The sequence below is a fragment of the Helianthus annuus genome, chromosome 3 (genome assembly GCF_002127325.2).
Source record: "Helianthus annuus cultivar XRQ/B chromosome 3, HanXRQr2.0-SUNRISE, whole genome shotgun sequence".
Taxonomy (NCBI): Eukaryota; Viridiplantae; Streptophyta; class Magnoliopsida; order Asterales; family Asteraceae; genus Helianthus; species Helianthus annuus.
In genome coordinates, this window is record NC_035435.2 from 92,991,750 (window position 1) to 93,009,760 (window position 18,011).

Sequence of the window (18,011 nt, forward strand, 5' to 3'; positions counted from 1 at the left end):
CGGCTCTTGAGGTTTTACCTCTTCTATGATCACCTCCTTGGTACAAATGGTCTCTTCTTTTGCACAAGATTGCTTGATCAAGAATTCTATGTTCTTGAGACATTGTATGAGGCTTTCGGCTTCGGGGACAATTGTGGGTGGTGTCTCGTACGTTTCAGACACTGGAGTGTCCCAATCAAAGCTTGATTTTGAAAGCTCAAACCTTGGTTCCTCATATATGTTGTGTATGAGGTTGATGGTTGAAAAAGGTAACAATTTTGTACTCAATGGGTTTCACCACATATAATACAATATGGATTCTCATAATCATGGTAATGGTAGTAGTCATAATCTCCCATATGGTAATCCATTGCTTGGAGAATACCCAGAAGATTACGACCCTCGGGAATTAAAATTTTTGTGAACACATAAGATTTACACGGCCCCGTGCTGTTTGGATAGGGCCCCGTGCTTAGGACTGTATTTTATTTGGTACTGGGCGTTTTTAACACGAGCCCATGTCAAATGAAACACGGGCCCGTGTGAGCCTTCTTTGAAAAAGTTTTGTTGCTTTTCAATTACTGCAGATTAGACACAGCCCCGTGTTAGTGTGGCATAACCCCGTGTAACGCTTCTGTAACTGAAAGTTTTAGAAAAGCAAAGAAGAATTTGGACAGAAAAAATAAAGAAAATGATTAGGCTGTTGATTTTAAGCTTTTTTAAAATCCTTGTGTCCCCGGCAACAACGCCAAAAACTTGAGGAGAATGCGAGTGTGAATGATTTTTAATATTTTCTTAAGTACTTTATACTCGTTTATCAAGCTTTAAATTTATAAAACACGATATAACACTATCACTCTCTACAAAACGCTTAGGGCAAGTGCACCCATTGTTGGTGTAGAATAGTGATGGTAAGATACCAACGTCGTTCAAGGACACAAGAGCTTTTAATACCGGATTATTGTCAACGTCTAATCTAACAGAATTTTGAGAAAATGTTTTAATAAGTAAAATAATGAAAGAAACTAGAGTAATAAAAGAAATAAATAGACAAGATGGAATCACTTGGTTCCAATTATCTTTTATGTATCATTTGATAATTTCCGCACCTTGGGTTTTTTTAAGAGATTATCTTGGTTAAAGTGGCATGTCCCTCTTTTGGAGGCAACGCTACCCTCGACCATATTGGTCTCAGTCAGCATGGATACAGTCCCGGAAGACCGGAATATTGAAAGATAATTATGTAAGTTATTAATGCAAAATGTGGCATGTCCCTCTTTTGGAGGCAACGCTACCCTCAACCATATTGGTCTGAGTCAGCAGGGTTACAGTCCCACAAGGCTGGTTTAAAGTTTTAATAGTAGTTTATTTATAAAGGATTCAAGCCGTTCTTACTTTTCCCGATTTGATGTTATCTGCCTCAAAGGAAGTCCTAATAAGCTTGAACCAAGTCATCGCAGGATCTATACACTGAACGAGGCAAAAACTTTACCCAAACCACCCTTCTAACCTCCTTCCAGGTAGTTAACGCGCTTTATATAGACCGTAAAGACACGAATGAGTGAATCAACAAAACATAAAGAGATGATAGAATAAAATTCATTTTCAATATAAAAAACTAGTTATTAAAGTCATTAATACAGACCAAATTAAAAAGCTAACCAAGGTTTGGAAATCAAAAGTAATACACAAAAGATTCTATCTTCACCAAGTGATGTAAGAGATTAGCCAAGCATGACCATAGTTTGACAAAGGCTCTTACGATCGATCTTGAACCCGGAGACTACTACGCACTCTAAACTCTAATGATTGTGGTGGATGATGGTGGTGATGTAGTGGTGGCAGGTGTGAGAGAAGTGGTTTGCCAAGTGATGTATTGCAATTGAACCAAGCACCCCCTATTTATAGTTGAAAACAAAAGCTTTACACGGCCTCGTGCCTCCTTCTTCTCTGTCTTCATTTAATGAGTTGTGTCAGTCCGGATGCTTGCACGACCCCGTGCGTCAACGCCACGGCCTCGTGGCCATTGTACTTACTGTACTATCAAAGATTCGTATATCTAGGAGTTGACAACGGCCCGTGTCCATTTGACACGACTTCTGTTTGTCTTTTTCTTTCTAGAATCTTGAGTGGGGCACGACCCCATGCCTTGGTGGCACGACCCAATGCTTGTCTTTTGATTCGTTGTTTTGGTCCTGGGTTGAAGCTCGGAGGGTTGGTATGATGTATCAGCTTCTCTTCTTTTGTATTTATGCTGGTTTTTGCTGTTAATTTGTTCATTTTGTACATTTAAGCCCTTTTAGTCCTGAAAATCAAAAGTATACAAAGAAACACACTTTTTTTCAACATTAGTACTAAAAAAAGTTAATTTTATACTTTATTTGATATAATTTATATGTTGCATTTGATGCATATGATATGATGACAAATAACCTAAGAAAAATTAAAAGAGTAAGTTTTATTATACGACCAATACCTTTTTAATAATGTCATTAAACTATTTCCTAAGAAGGGTAAACATTGTAAATAATGTCGTTTCTTTTTTTTTTTCTTCTTCTTTTTGAACAACTTTTATTTATCAAAACACTACTAATAAATCGCTAGAGCCCAACACGAGACAAACATCACAAAACGAAATTACACTAGTCTTTCCAATCTAATTTTGAGTAAGGCGATCGATTTCTAATCTAAAGGTAACCTAACGCCTTGATATTTTCCTTTATCTTGTTAGTGTTCACCATCTTGTTTTCAAAAACCACCGTGTTTCTAGCTTGCCAAATACACAATGGCGCAAGATAGATAATCACTTGGATACCCTTCCTCTTGTTCTTGCTATGGATTGTCACCAAATCTTTCTTTGAGAAGGCGAAAAGATTAGAAACATTACACCAACCACTTATAAATTGCCAAACCGTCAATGGAATCATACAAGAAGTAAGGAGGTGGTCGCTATCTTCCTCCGCTTCCCAACATAATCTTCAGACTGTGTCTTCAACGTGAACATGTCTTCTTCTAAGCGCCAAAAAAGTTGGAATATTTTTGTTCACAGCTTTTCACATGAACGTATTCAACTTCTTTGGAATCCAACCATTCCACTTCTAGTTCCACGCATACGAGTCTGGCACCTGTGAGGATTTGCTTAAAAGAGTCATCATCAATGCTACCGAAAACCTGCCGTTATCTTCCCGTCTACATTTGTAATTTCTAATATGAAGTTAATAGAACATGTTGTAGGCATGTATGATCAAGTTAATTTTTAAGAAGATAACCACACTAGTGGTTTACATTTTTATCATCATTATGATCCTTACCTGTAAAACATTTGTTACCGATATGTAAACTTGAAATTCGATTACATGCAAACACACATAAAAAAATAAAAAAAAATAAAAAAAAATAAAAAAAAAAAACACCACCACGAATTCAAAGAAAATTTGTTTCAGAGACTAAGTTTATATGTAAACCAAAGTTTTAAGAAGTATTTAGGAGTGTTTTTTTACAACTATAACTATTTCAAACTATTCAACAATTTTTTTTTAGATAGATAGATATCGTCAATATCGTTATTTGATTCTATTGCATACATTTAGTATTAGTAACCGGCGGAATCGTAATTTGTTTCACTAGTGTCACTACTCGAAAATGCAAGTTTTGTTAAAGCTTCGTCCCCGTCATCCGTCGCACACTTAAATAACAAACGAAGCGAAAATCGCACGCTATATAACATACATAATCTTTTTAACGATCTAACGTTACACTGGTGTTTGTCGCTTGGGTCTGGCCCGTTTGTTGCTTTGTCGAATTTTTATGAGTATTTTTTAAATGATCAAAATTATCCTCTAAAGCTACCGTTTAGTTTATTGTGTCCAAAATGTTGTGTCAATATTTAATTTGAAAGATATTTAAAAATTATGTCATTCATTTGCATAAACAAACTAATAATAAAAAGTCATCCTTTTATTCTTTATCTTACCGAAGCCAGCCTAAGTCAAACTTGCCCCTCAGGTTTGGCAAGAATCACTGAGAGTTGAGAACCGAGAGACCAAACCAAACTCTTTGAATTTAGAAAACACATTATAATATTTGGATGTATAAATTTTATTTATAAAACGAAAATAAAAGGGAGAAAATAATTTTCTAAAATTCAAACGAAAATGGTTTCACTCTCTTGAAAACTGGATATGTTTGATTAGTCTGATCGGCTTCCTGACTACCTGCCGGTTTGATTCTTAAGTTATGGATCGTTTATCGGCCGAATCGGGCCGAAACTTATTTAATGGTTAAATGCTTGGTTTTTTAAGGTGTTTTATGTTTGTAATGGTTGTCATTTGCACCAAGTCGTAAGTAAATTAGGACGTTTTTTTTTTTTTTTTATAATATTATATCATCAAAACTTTGCTAGAAATCACTGCAACCAAAATTAGAATACAAACTACTGGCTGTTTACCTTGTATCATTGTATGTTGATGTAATTTTCATTTGGAAATTTAACTATTAGCTTAATTAATTGTTTTTTAGTCGTAAAAAATATATCCATTAACAAACTTTATTATATTCAAAAAGTTTATTATTGTTGTTTGCTCATGATTGTCTCGTGTCAACTTGACTCCCCTATTGGGCTGTTTAGGCTAACCATGAGGCATATTATTTTGGTAACCGAGGACGGTAGGTCGCAATCTGCAACTTCAAAAAAACAAGAGTAAACTGTAATATGCGTCTCTGAAGAAACGGGTTGGTGTCATGTTGAGTCTCTATTTTTAAAATTTGCCTATTAATTCCCCTGTCATGTAGAAGCGCAAAATGTTGCATCACTGAAATTTAAAAAAACAAGAATAAACTGTAATTTGCGTCCCTGAAGAAAGGAGCTGGTATCATGCTGAGTCTCTATTTTCAAAATTTTGCTTGTTTAGTTCCCTGTCATGTAGAAGCGCAACATGTTGCGTCCCTGAGCCTAACTTCCGTTAGTTTGACCCATTTTGACCGTTTGTTTTGTGTGAAATGTCGAAATTGCCCCTATTAACAAATGTTATTCAAAATTAGAAGCCCTAGAAATCTAATTGTTCTTTGCTATCTGCTTGTTCTTCTTCAAGGCGTCTGAGAATCAAGAAATAGCCCTAACTCACGATCTCGATCTCCATTTCCACTTCAAAATGTCACAAAGATCAACATCTCATAACTCACATGCTACTTTGTCGAAAAAAAAAAGCAAATTGTCGGAGGGAGTCGCTGAACATAATATGTTCATGTGGTGTCTCTACTTTCTACAAGTACTCAGGGAGTATAGCTAATACAGATTGCCGCTACTTATGTTGTGTAAGTTATCCTTTTTCTGAAATTGTATTGGGTTAATCTTTGATGTGGTTTTGGTTTTTTTTTAATGAACGATATTAATGGTTTAGATTTGCAAATTAGTAAATTAAGTTGTTTAGGTTAACAGTTGGGAGGATGGATTTAAACTGTGGGATGATAAAGTCACTTGTCCCGGGTGTGACAACGTAATCCCCACATTGTTGAGGTTGATCAAAAAGAAAGATGAAATGGCAATGAAGAAAGCTAAGGTGTTGATGGTTTTGAAGATGTTGCTGATGTTTAGTTGGGCGTTCTTTGTTTATTGTGTGTTTAAGTAGAGTGATGTAACAGGCTAAGAAAGTTAGTAACTTGTAGTTGATCTATGTGATTGTAATTTTGACATTGTAATTTGGTAATGACGGATATACGATTGTAGTTGTTTGTTCTTATTCTGTCACACCCTGCTCATAGCGGAAGCGTATCGGTGCGACTATGAAAGGTTCTCTTTGCATTTGATAGTGTAAACATTCTATATGATAAAATAAACCACGATGCCATGCCAAATATTATAAGGAATCAAAACACAAGATTTGAGTATATTGTTTACAAACATATTCCAAACGTTTCAAGTTCACAAAATGACCTTTAACCACTATATTTTTGTAAATCAAGGTTTTGACTCCTATATCCTCGCACAAAGACAATATGTATGAGGCAAACCCTCAAAAAGTGGCATGGTTTCTTGTTGCCTTTGTTCCTTGCTTTCGAACCATGTAAAGCTTACTTTCTTGAAATACATAGTAAGTTAAAAGGTCAACAAAAATGTTGGTGAATTCATGTGTTTTGTTTTGTCTCAAATAAATCTTTAAAACATTTGAATAGATTTGTACTGAAAACCGGTATGCAAAGCGTCTATAAATTCATTGATCAATTAATGTGTAGCTAATACATTAATATAGGTGCCAACATAAGTAAGCAACCAAACCTATACGATGTCTCTGTCATTACTGGGCCACTAAATCTATAGTGATACCGCGACTTGGGACACAAAAGCACTCCAACAGGGTCTCACAGACCAGGAGTGGAGCTTGCCCATACTCAATAGATCTACCCCTTTTGTTCCTCGGTCTGTATTGTGATTATGGCTACTTGTGTTTTTCTACTTATGGGCATATGATCTAGGTGATTACATTCCCTAGCTTATCACACCATCTTGTAACATGTATCTCCCATTAATTTTGAAAACAAAATATAATTAAAGGAAGGGACATGAACTATATTTAAAGGAGGGGACATGAACTCATAGTTTGCTCAGTGCACGCTAGCAATCAGTTTTGTCTCCCTATTTGTATCCGACCTACAAGTGTCCTAATTCCGTTAAGGCACTTAGGTCTAATTGTTTGATCATGTACCAGTCCTTCATCATGAACCTTGTTAAAACTTGACCTTGTTCTAGTTCATTAATCATTCCTTTTAGTTATATAGTACTTCCCAGGGATCTCGTGAACACTAAGACGTGCTTTGATTTTTACAGCCCAAATATTATTTATAATTTATATACTTTATACACATTCTTTATACTTGGGTGAACAACCATTTTCTTACTTACATTCAACTACACTGGTTTTTGATTGAATGTCATTTAAACTTACTAGTATCAGATCAAATTGATACCAACCTTCAACTATGGTTAATTTGATATCAACTCTGATAGTTTCGGATCAATTTATTTAACCGTTTTGCAAAAGCAGCGGACGAGTTTTTTTTTCAATCACTTAGGAACTGAGGACGAATAAACAACTATTACTTATGAAAACAATGCATATGGTTTTCAATCGTAGAATCAAAACTAATTGTCACTTACGAAAATAGTAGATGAGTTTTTTGGTCGCGGAGCTAATTGGAACCAACTATTTTTACTGAGAACATTACACGTGTTTTTCGGTTGCAGGGCGTGCAAATCAAAACCAATTGTTTCTAGTGTCAACAGTACACAAGTTTATGAGTTGCCTAGCCAATCAATACCTTTCATTCCATTTAATAGTAAACATACGAAACCAATGTTCTAATCTTACCTACTTCTTCCTAATTCTTACTAACTTTAATCGATTTTGGATTCCTAGAATAATACTTTTCTAGATTGAACTAAACATGATACTTATCTGGATGTCAGGTAATTGATGATCACTATTTTGTTGCACCAGGAAAATGAGTGAATGATTTCTACTGACTAAGAATAAGGAATATATACACAGACTAGTTTAAGAAGCCGCGAGGTTCGCGGGTGGACTAAAACACAAATGAATAACTTTAATTTATTGAAGTAATCGTTTGAATTAAATAAACGTTCAAGTAATAATAAATTAGTAAACTACAATGAGACAAATAATGTAATATCTCGAGATACATGATGATGCAAATTTGTGTAATATTGTGTGTATGGAACATAATAATGTTATTATGATTTTTATGGAACAGTTACACGGAATGTAAGATCGTTTGATGAATGAGTACATGGAGATCACAAGTCACGAAATACTTCTTTGTAAACTACATTTGTCGTTTTATTAGTAGGTTTGCCGTCATTGTCCAAAATCAGAAGTTTAACTCCTTGTCTGGTTTTAACTCTTGATAAAGCAACATACAGCTGACCATGGGTGAAAACTGGTTGCTTCAGATACAGACCAACTCTAGACAGTGATTGTCCCTGACTCTTGTTAATAGTCATTGCGAAACAAACAGCCAACGGAAATTGTCTCCTTTGAAACTCAAAAGGAATTTTTTTATCAGAAGGTATCAAACTAATCCTTGGTATATAAGTGCGTGTGCCTATGTTCCCTCCGGATATTATCTCGGCTTCTATTACACGGTTATACATTTTTTTGACTTGTAGTCGTGTACCATTGCAAAGCCCATTTTGTTGGTCAATGTTACGTAATAGCATCACCGGCACGCCTACTTTTAGTGCTAGCCTATGATTAGGTAAGCCGGATACTTTAAGACCGTTAAGCACATCAGGAGAGTATAGTTTTTGTTGTGTAGCGTTTGGATCTTCAGACTGACAAAGACTATCTGAACTAAGATACTCTCGTTCTTCTCCTGGGAATAGTGACAACAACCGATCATTAATTTCATGCACAACCTCGTTCTTAGGTGCAAGTATAGCCCTCTCACTGAAATAATTCTGATTGTTGAAGTTTTCGAGAATTGAAGGATACACAAAATCAATTAAAGTGGAAATGGGATCCGATGTATCAGTGATTAGAAGGTCGCTTGGTATTTCAATTGACGCTTCTCCATCATTTGGACCACCAACATTTCCCTCACCTATATCCAAAAGCCATTTGGCAAATTGTTTTATTTCTTCAGTGTTGGATGCTGAACTTCCAACTGTTAACCTCATGTTTTTTGTTAATCTCAGCAACTTACATGTATTCCACAGATAAGACGAACTTATTGAGGCATTGACAATCTCTTGTCTTCCACCATTTGGAACAACAGGAAGGATCTGTCTAAAATCGCCTCCTAAAACAATAACCTTCCCTCCAAAGCGGATGTTTGATCTGTTTGAAGTTTCGATATTGAAAATGTCGTTCATTGTTCTATCCAACGCTTCGAATGCATGCTTATGGACCATAGGCGCTTCATCCCATATAATCAAGTTTGTTTCGTGTAGTAGTCTAGAAACATCTCCATTCGGTTTTATATGACAAACTGAATCCTCAGTAAGATTCAATGGAATACGAAACCTGGAATGCGCGGTCCTGCCACCAGACAATAACAACGACGCGATGCCACTTGAAGCAACGTTTAATACAATTTGACCTTTTGATCTGATTGCCGCAGATAATGTCTTCCATAAGAAGGTCTTGCCGGTCCCACCATAGCCGTACACAAAAAAAACCCCACCTTTGTTACTCTCAACTGCGTTGATTATTTGTTGGAAAACTGACCGTTGCTCCTCAGTTAGCAAATTAAGTTGATTATTAAATTCAACTTGAAGATTCGTTTGGTCGTAAATACGCTCCTCATTAATCAAACGATTGTCTGAATCAGACATAGACGCAGTATCTGGGTACGGCATTGTCTCAAATCTTCTGAGTGATGAGTTGTTTCTGGCTAAGAATTTTTCAACTTCACTCAAAACATAGTTTTTAAGTTGGTGATCTGGAATTGATAAATCTGTTAAAAATTTGAAAAAAAAAATATATTATCATGTTATGAAATCAAAAAATATTTAATAAACCAAACCATATAGCATAAATGAAACACAAAACCATGTTTTCTTTAAATGAAAATTGTTTTTTTTTATATATAACGCAACCAAAAACAAAAAAAAGGGGATAATAACAACAATTTATTTAAAACAATTACCTGTAAGACGATGATATTTTCTAAGTCTGTAGATAAAGTCGTCTGTCATGTATCTCCATGTGCTTTCCCATACAACCTCAGGTCTGGACAACGTATTTGTTAATAGCAAAGTAGCAAATAAATTACGAAGATACGAAGGGGATCCTGTTTCATTTTCTTCTTTGATTGCCTCAATGTATTCTGCGTCATCGTCCAAAAGACCGAGTGCATAACATGCATCTCTAAATGTATCATATACCTTACCATCAACTGTTTTAATATCATCAAAAGATTTTGGTCCTTTCACTTTGTTAAGAAGAATTCTTAAATAATATGCTTCCCCAAGAGACGGACTTACAGCGTGAATTCTCCCAATTGACTTATGTCTTTGTCTAGGTTCCCAACAACGTTTATCAAGCTTCCATACATACCAACTTGGAAACTGAACATATGTTAGTGTACGGGCCAATGTGTCATTCGGGTCTTTGTTACGTTCCATCCAGGAAAGAAACATTGAAGCTTTGACAGATGGTTTGTTAAGGACTTGATTAATATCCTCGTCGGGTCCAAAAACAACAGGTTGTTTTCCAGGCAGATGGAAAGGCAGCCTCATAACAGAAGGAGTCCTGTAATGCACATCATAGGCGAAGATCCTCCAAGATGCCTCACAAGCCGATATATACCTACAATCATAATATTCTTTGACCTCGTCTTGTTCTAGTTGTTCATTGTTATTATCATGTTGGACAACAGCAACGGTTGCTCTATCAGGGCCTTTATTTATATATTTAAACAAATATTTAATTGATCCGGCTTGATTGCACCACTCAACATTTATATGTGCCTGGTAGCGTTTCAAAAGTTTTTTGTTGTATGGCACAACACTTCTGTTGTCTAAGTCGATTCCATTTTTTACTACATAAGCACCATTATCTCTTCTTTTGTATATTGGGAATCCATTTGAATCCAGTGTAGTATGATCTTGAAAATTCTTTGGAAAACCCTTCGAACACTTATTGTCAACCATACATGGACAACTTAAATTAGCGTTACCACATGGACCATGAATCATATAGTCTTTCACAAGCGCATATAATTCTGCATCTTCATCTTCATCAGGGATTTCTGCAGTTATAAATGGATCAACATGGTCTACCGTTGGAAGTTTGGATTCATTTTCTAAGAATAAGCATAGGTGGGCATGAGGCAATCCTCTCTTTTGAAACTCGATTGTGTAAACAACTGTATAAAATGAAATCATTAGTATACTTAAATAAATCTAATATGTATATAAAAAGGAATTTGATAAAATACCTGCTGCAACTTTTCCAAATAGATGGCGTTCTTTAAAATCTTTGCAAATTGAATCCAACTTTATTTTAAACAATCTCGTCAGTATATCGGGCCTATCTTCAGGTTTAAGATTTGTGTCTCTAAGAAACCTTTTTACCTCAGGCCACTTTGGATTGCACGTGATGCTTATAAAAAAATCCGGATAACCAAACCACTTACAGATAGCCATGGCATCTAAATAATTTTGCATCATATATCTAGCGCCACCGGTAAACGAAGAGGGCAAAAAGATTCGTTTTCCAACCTTAGATATGTCTTGCTGGCCCTTATTTCTTAATTCACATAGACTTTCATAGCTATCTGACCTTAGATTCTTTTGTTGAAGTCGTATGTAGTTAAGCCTTTCGCTCTCAATCATAGTATACGCATCAACCAAGAATTGTTGAAAGAGTCTCCTTGAATTTAGAATCAATGAAAACTGATTAATTCTGTCTTGCACACGATATGCAAAAAACTCTCTCATTGTACAATTTGGATGTTTCTTATTGATTACGTCTACGACACCTCGATGAGGGATGTCAATTCTGTAACCATCATCTCCGTAAGGGAATAAAATAGGATATTGAAGTGCAAGGTATGAAGGATGCAATTCACTAATTCTTTTCAAAGTACCTGTCTGCGTTTCAATAACTATATCTCTATTGTTGATTGTGTTTGCAATATCCCCCACAATTAGAGCAGCAACTTCACCACAAGTTGGTAAATTATACGTTCGTCCATCCTTTTCTCTAATACCAATCAGACGAAGCTTCAGATTAAGATCAGGGTTTTCATGAAAACAATCTCTAACCATCCTATAAGCTTTTACCAACTGGTTTTCTGAATCTAAAACACATTTTATATGTTCAATCAGTTTACTATCAAGTTCAGCGACACTCGCGGATGATGAATCCTTGGAACGACTGATTAAAAAAATAGCGGAGTGTCAACAAACATCAATATTAATAAAAAATATATTATACAAAGATTTGATGGGAATAAAAATTATACTTTATTATATTTACCTAAAAACGGATTGTCTGTTGGAAAGTTCGTTGTCAGTATCGAAAATGTAGAGCTGGCAAAATTTTGGTTGATCTCCGTCTTCCGGAAGCAGGCTTCCAGTGCTGTGGTAGTTCTCTCCACTAATTCTGTAGCAAAATGGTCCGTTACCTCTGTTGACAGTGTGATCAACCTTACCACCCATTGACGTGAAAGCAAACATGGAGTTATACCGTCGAATATTATTCAAAAAATGTTTGCTTTCTTTATCCTTATACGTAAAAAGTTTCTTATAACTTGGAACAGCATCTTTATAATCTGGTAGCTCTACTTTGCCATAACCACAACATAAGAAATAGCATATTCTTCCTTTCTCTTTTCTTCCCCTTCCTTTTTCAGCATCCCATAATTTAGCATTGCATATTTCACAGGTAATACATTGGTCACCATGATCAAAATAATCTGTAATGTTAGTTGAACAAAAAAAGAATATTACTTTACGAAGTATAAGTTTGTATAAAAAAATATATACTATTTACTTAATTAAATAAATAAAATAATTGATCTTATACCTGTTGAAACTCCTTTGTAAATTGCATCATCTGTAGTTTCCTCTGTCGTCAAGTCGATCATTGGTATAGGAGTAGTAACTCGTGGTTTACTTAATAACTTACGTTTTCCAGACGACATCCTCTGTAAAGAAGAACTTTGTAGAATAGTAGGTGTGTTGCTAGAATTTGTGATGTTTGAAGATAGAGAAAAACGACGGATGTTTATTGGTGTAGTCATGTTGTTTGTAAGACAACTAACATTACCTAAATAACATAATATACTCAAACTTATTAACTTTTATAAACATATATACCGTTTTTTAAATTAAATTTGAATTATTTGCTAAATATAATTATTACTTGTAGGTACAACCGACGTTGTAGGAGTAACGTTGTGGGTGTTGGAAGATATCAATGTTAATTCACAAGAAGATGATAAAGTATTGGAAGGGTGTAATTTTCGTCGTTGAAGACTTGTAGATCTTTTACTGTCTAAATATAACTTCCTTAACCTCCGTCTCTCTTTGCAGTGATTTTGAAGAAGTCTCGGGCCAAAAACTGTAGTTTTATAATAAAAAATATATAATTCACATATAAACATTATCCACTAAAGAAATTAATTTTTTTTAAATAATATCGTACTTCAAACATTTATTAAAGTTTTACCTCCATATCCAATGGACGCCTCTGTTGTAACATTGACCATGTCATGCGGAATGGATGAAGAAGCAGAGGTAGATACTATAACATGTATAGATTGTGATGTACCTATTTGCGTTCCATAACGTTTACCATCGATGTATAATTTTCTAACTTTACGCCTCTCCTTACTCTCATCTTGAGTAAGTTTAGGGATGAAAACTTGCAGACAATCATTGAATATAAAACACATATAAGGTACATGAAATATAATGATAGGGTTAAAATTGAAAATGTGCATACTCTGAATAAAAAAACTTAAATAATACCGTTTGAAATGTTGCCCAATGGTGTTCGTTGCTGGACATCTGGGATAATAGTAAATACAGTATTTTAAAAACAATACATGTGTATACATACAATTTGATGTATAATTTCAAATAAAGTATTCTAAAATAGGAAACTGTTATGTGTAATACAATGGCATGTTTTTTGACATAGGAGTAACATAAAGGAAGTTGTATTGCAGTTTGGTAGAACATTACAATTTGCAGTAGTTTGAACGACGACATAATAAATGGATTGGGAATGGACCAAAAATGATACGTTTATTTCTTTCCGGCAATGAAAATGGTTTTGAAGTTCTTAAATTTCATATTTATTAGTAACATTTATAATGTATAGTGAATAAGTATATTTAAAAATAATTTCGTTGTTGCATATTTTTTTTTAAAAAATATGTTATAGTTATTATTTTTATTAAAAAGTTCAACCGGTTTTATGTTTATAGTTTGATTACATTAAGTAATCAAATAGTTTTATAGTTTTATTAGTATATAAAAGTAATCATCTACTTGTCAAATCATAAATCAGATATTTTGTAGCTAACAATGATTATCTCTTTCCCTATTGTTGCCCCTACATATGACAACAGTTTCCATACGAATACAAAGATTAACAGTGGATCGGCATTCACATAATCATCGTCGAAAAGAGAAATCAACAAAAGGTACGATTCAAACTAATGTTTCTCACATAACGTAGAGGTTTACTTGAATCAGTGTTAGGGATTGGCAATATAAATTTGACGATTTTTCATAAACCGATTTGTTCTTTGATAGACAACATATAGCTTTTAACGGCAATATCTTCGTCGTTTCATCATGTTATATAGATTTGCGTTTTGGCTGAGCAAAAATAAATGCTTTGTCATCTTAATCTGCCGTTATTGTTTCAGGATTTGGTTTCGTTTTGTTTGTTTTATCGGTTAGGTCCGTTTAGGGTTTCGATTTGATAATGATTGTCGTTGGGGCATTATTATTATTATTGATTGATTCTTTTCTGAACATCTATTATTGTTTGTTTTAGTTTTTTTGGTCAGGATCATTGTTCATATGTATATCAGTTTGGAATAAGTGTTACACACAAATGTTTTTAAATTTGGGGGTTTTCCCAAAATCGATATGTTCTATGATAATCAACATCTAATATTTACTGTTATAATTGTATGTAGTCAATGGCGCGTTCCTCAACTGAAAGTAAGAAACACAACAAAGAAACGGAAGTGATAATGCTAACAGATTCCGAGTCAGACGAATCTTTCACTTCCGAAGAGATCGACTGGGACGCACCAGAACCAAATCTCATTTTCATGCCCTCCTCCTGTACACGATTTGTAAGTATTTATATTGATGATTTGTGTAGTAAGTTAACTGTTGTTGTTATATGGTGTCCTTAGTGCATTTATCATTACCGTATGGATACTTGTTTGGCATTTTTTAGCGGATACCAGTAAAGGTTGCAAGAGCCATGGGAATTGATCGCTGCGGAAAGGTGACCATTAAAAACATGCGTGGTGTGGAAACAAATCTGAACGTCACGGGTGAACCAAAAAGAGCAAAAAAGAAAAATCGGTTTAGTGTATTGGGATGGCCAGCATGGGTTCGTGAAAACAACATCAAGATGGGTTATCTTTGCGTTTTAGAGTGGTATGAGGACATGCCGACACTCTTTGTTAGGGATGTAATCGAAGAATAATGGGGTTAGTAACATAGATCAAAACCGTTCAACCATTGTATATGGTAATTTTGTCTAACTAACGGTTTTGGCAATAAGTATATAGGTGTGTAGGACTGGTTTTTTAGGAAGTTGTTTAACTGTTTTGTTTATGTTAGCTGTTGGAACAGAAGTTGATACCATTTTGGCCTATGTTATATGTTTAAATATTGTGCTACATGTATCCTGTTGGAATGCTACTTTAAATATAATGGTCCTCTAGCTAGTACAACATCAATATTTGATATTATCAAGTTGTTAGAGACAAAAGGTTTTGCTATTTAAATGTTTACGACGCAATCATGGTCACATTATCTTCATCAATGCATCTAACTTTAAAACTATTACTTGATGGTACGTTCCTTTCATAATAATAATTACTTTTCAACTATTACCTGAAGATACATTCCTGAAAGCGTTAGAATGTCTTTGTAGAGACCGATTTTTCCGAGAATCCAAATAGATTTTTCGTTGTCTTCGCCTCTCTTTGGCTTCCTTATTCGTATTAGGATTGCGAACTAAAAACAAAATTAAAATTACATTTTAGAAAGTATGAATATAAAGGAAACTACTATACCAACATATTAAAGGATTATGCATATATGTGTGAATTATATGTATACCATTAGTTATGTCTGAAAATGGAATCCTTGACATGCAAGCTGCAACGTCAATAATAAAAGCATACAAAAAATAGTATATGTAAATTGTTTGAGCCATGTATCTACCTAATAATCATTAAACTTAAAGATATTCAAAATGCTACCCCTTGAATTGTTTGTATTGCAAGGTTGATTGACGAAAGACGAAGACTCAATCTTTGACCTTTTCGATGTGAGTATAACTGTAAATAGGTTCATGAAAAATTAAGGAACATGATCGCGAAATTGATACTTTATTTTGATAAATCAATGAAATGGCACTTACGGTTTGCAATGTTCTCGTTCTGTACACCTTTTAATGAAGAAGACACGTTTTCATTTTTCGATCTTTTTGACATCACCGGAAATGTGATTCAGGTTAGCGCAATAAGAAAAAGAAGAAGATACAATTGTAAAATGTATAAGCCTGAAGTAAACCAACAAACTATAGGGTTACATAGAATACGAAATAGTAGTTTTGGTTCAATATAAATAGTGGTTTACATATTTATGGAATCAATTTAATACAAAATCAAGTTAAATTGCAAAAAAATTTCTTGATTTATGTTTGATTAGTTATTCCAAATTTAAAATTACCTATAGTTTGACCTTTCCAAGAATAGTTTTTGTATTTTTGGTATGGTTTGAATTACAATAATCAATTACAGTATATTGATTATATCATAAATATTAAACGAAAGTATGAAATCAACTGTCAATTGAAAATTTGACAATTGACTCCTAACTAATATATTTAACAGTATAGCATTCTGGAATATTGTTATACATTTCTAGTTATAGAATCAAACATAAAGTTAAACACTAAACATATACACAAAAGTTAGTTAACATACAAAAGTCCACAACAGAAATAAGTGCATACGGTTACATGTTCAAAGGATAGTTACCAAAACAAAGACCCAACAGTTGTTGTAAAGACAGTTAATGAAAGTTCGTTGCACTTTTGCTTAGACATGTCGGACATTTTTTAAGATAACGGTTTTCTTTGAAGTCACATAAGTGAAATCAAGCATGTCGCCGTCATTCAAGTTATTCTCGGCCATAAACACAGGCCAGTCGATGACTGAATAGCGTAAAGCTTTTCCGTTCCTTTCCGGTTTGACTTCGTAAGTAGTAACTTGGCCCTGCATGTTTTCAATGTTCAGAGTATGAAGCTTCTTTGTAAAACCAGCTTTCTTTGAAACCCCGACCGGAAGACGCTGCACGTAAAAACGTTTATTTACCAGTTTAAATCTTAAATATCCAATACTAAGGATAAAAAATGTAAATGTAAATATTTATTTAGCAAAAATTTTACCAGCCTGTATTCTCCTTTACGTGTAAAGTTCAAAACTCCCGGATCTTCAGGAATAGTGTTTTTTACGGGATTGTCTCCATCTAAACGCTTCTTATACTTGGAACTACCAGCCGACTTTATATTTTCCTTTGCCTTTATGATTGAAAAAAATGATATCTTTAAAACGATACCATATGGTTGTTAACAAAAATAATATTATTTGTATGAATCTAAACACTTACATCTTCTGTGAGAGTTTGAGATCCTTGAGATATAAATCCCATGGAAGTACATTCAACGTCATGATGTTTAACCTTCCTTGTATTTCCAATTTGATCCATGGTGATAGTATCTTTTTCCGGAACACAATTATCCTGTTAAAAAGCCACATTTTACATTACAATAGAAAATGCACATTTCTTAATTCACATAAAAAAGATACGATTACCTTGGGGACATTTGGTTCTTCATTTGAATAAAAGAAGCCATAATCTTTACGTAAGGCCTAAAAATGAAAATATGCAAAATAATAACTCCCATATAACCAATAATCAGAAATGTGTTTATAGATATTAGTAGTGTACCTCGTCTACTTTATGAACGAACTGATCACGAGATATTTCAAGAACCTCATCATCGGAATTGTCTCCCATTATTAACCCAACCAGCAACTGAACTGAAATAGAGTTAAGTGAAAATGATAATTATAAAAATTTATTAAATATAAATATAGATTTATCATAAATCAATATTTCACCCAACAGCATATATACATTCAATGATGCAGTTTTTGGAAAACATATACTACAAAAATAGATATATTTTTTTAATAAATACATTTCAAACAATGTAAGATCAATATCAACAACAAAT

At 34.1% G+C, this 18,011-nt stretch overlaps 1 protein-coding gene across 1 annotated transcript; it reads right to left on the reverse strand.

Moving 5' to 3' along the window:
* Positions 1-7,789: 7,789 nt before the first annotated feature.
* LOC110931864 lies at positions 7,790-13,398 on the reverse strand. The gene is made up of 7 exons (XM_035988091.1): positions 13,173-13,398; positions 12,867-13,064; positions 12,528-12,770; positions 11,979-12,417; positions 10,936-11,876; positions 9,643-10,863; positions 7,790-9,450 (listed from the first exon to the last, which is right to left on the reverse strand). The coding sequence occupies exons 1-7, from the start codon at positions 13,396-13,398 to the stop codon at positions 7,790-7,792; spliced, it is 4,929 nt and encodes a 1,642-aa protein (XP_035843984.1).
* Between the last annotated feature and the right edge of the window lie 4,613 nt (positions 13,399-18,011).

Excerpts from the sequence above, each read along its gene's own strand:
- LOC110931864 (XM_035988091.1), bottom strand. The coding sequence starts at position 13,398 with ATGTGTTTTATATTCAATGATTGTCTGCAAGTTTTCATCCCTAAACTT. Across the intron at positions 13,065-13,172 it reads GGCGTCCATTGGATATGGAG|TTTTTGGCCCGAGACTTCTT; the intron begins GTAAAACTTTAA and ends ATAAAACTACAG. Across the intron at positions 12,418-12,527 it reads TTACAAAGGAGTTTCAACAG|ATTATTTTGATCATGGTGAC; the intron begins GTATAAGATCAA and ends CTAACATTACAG.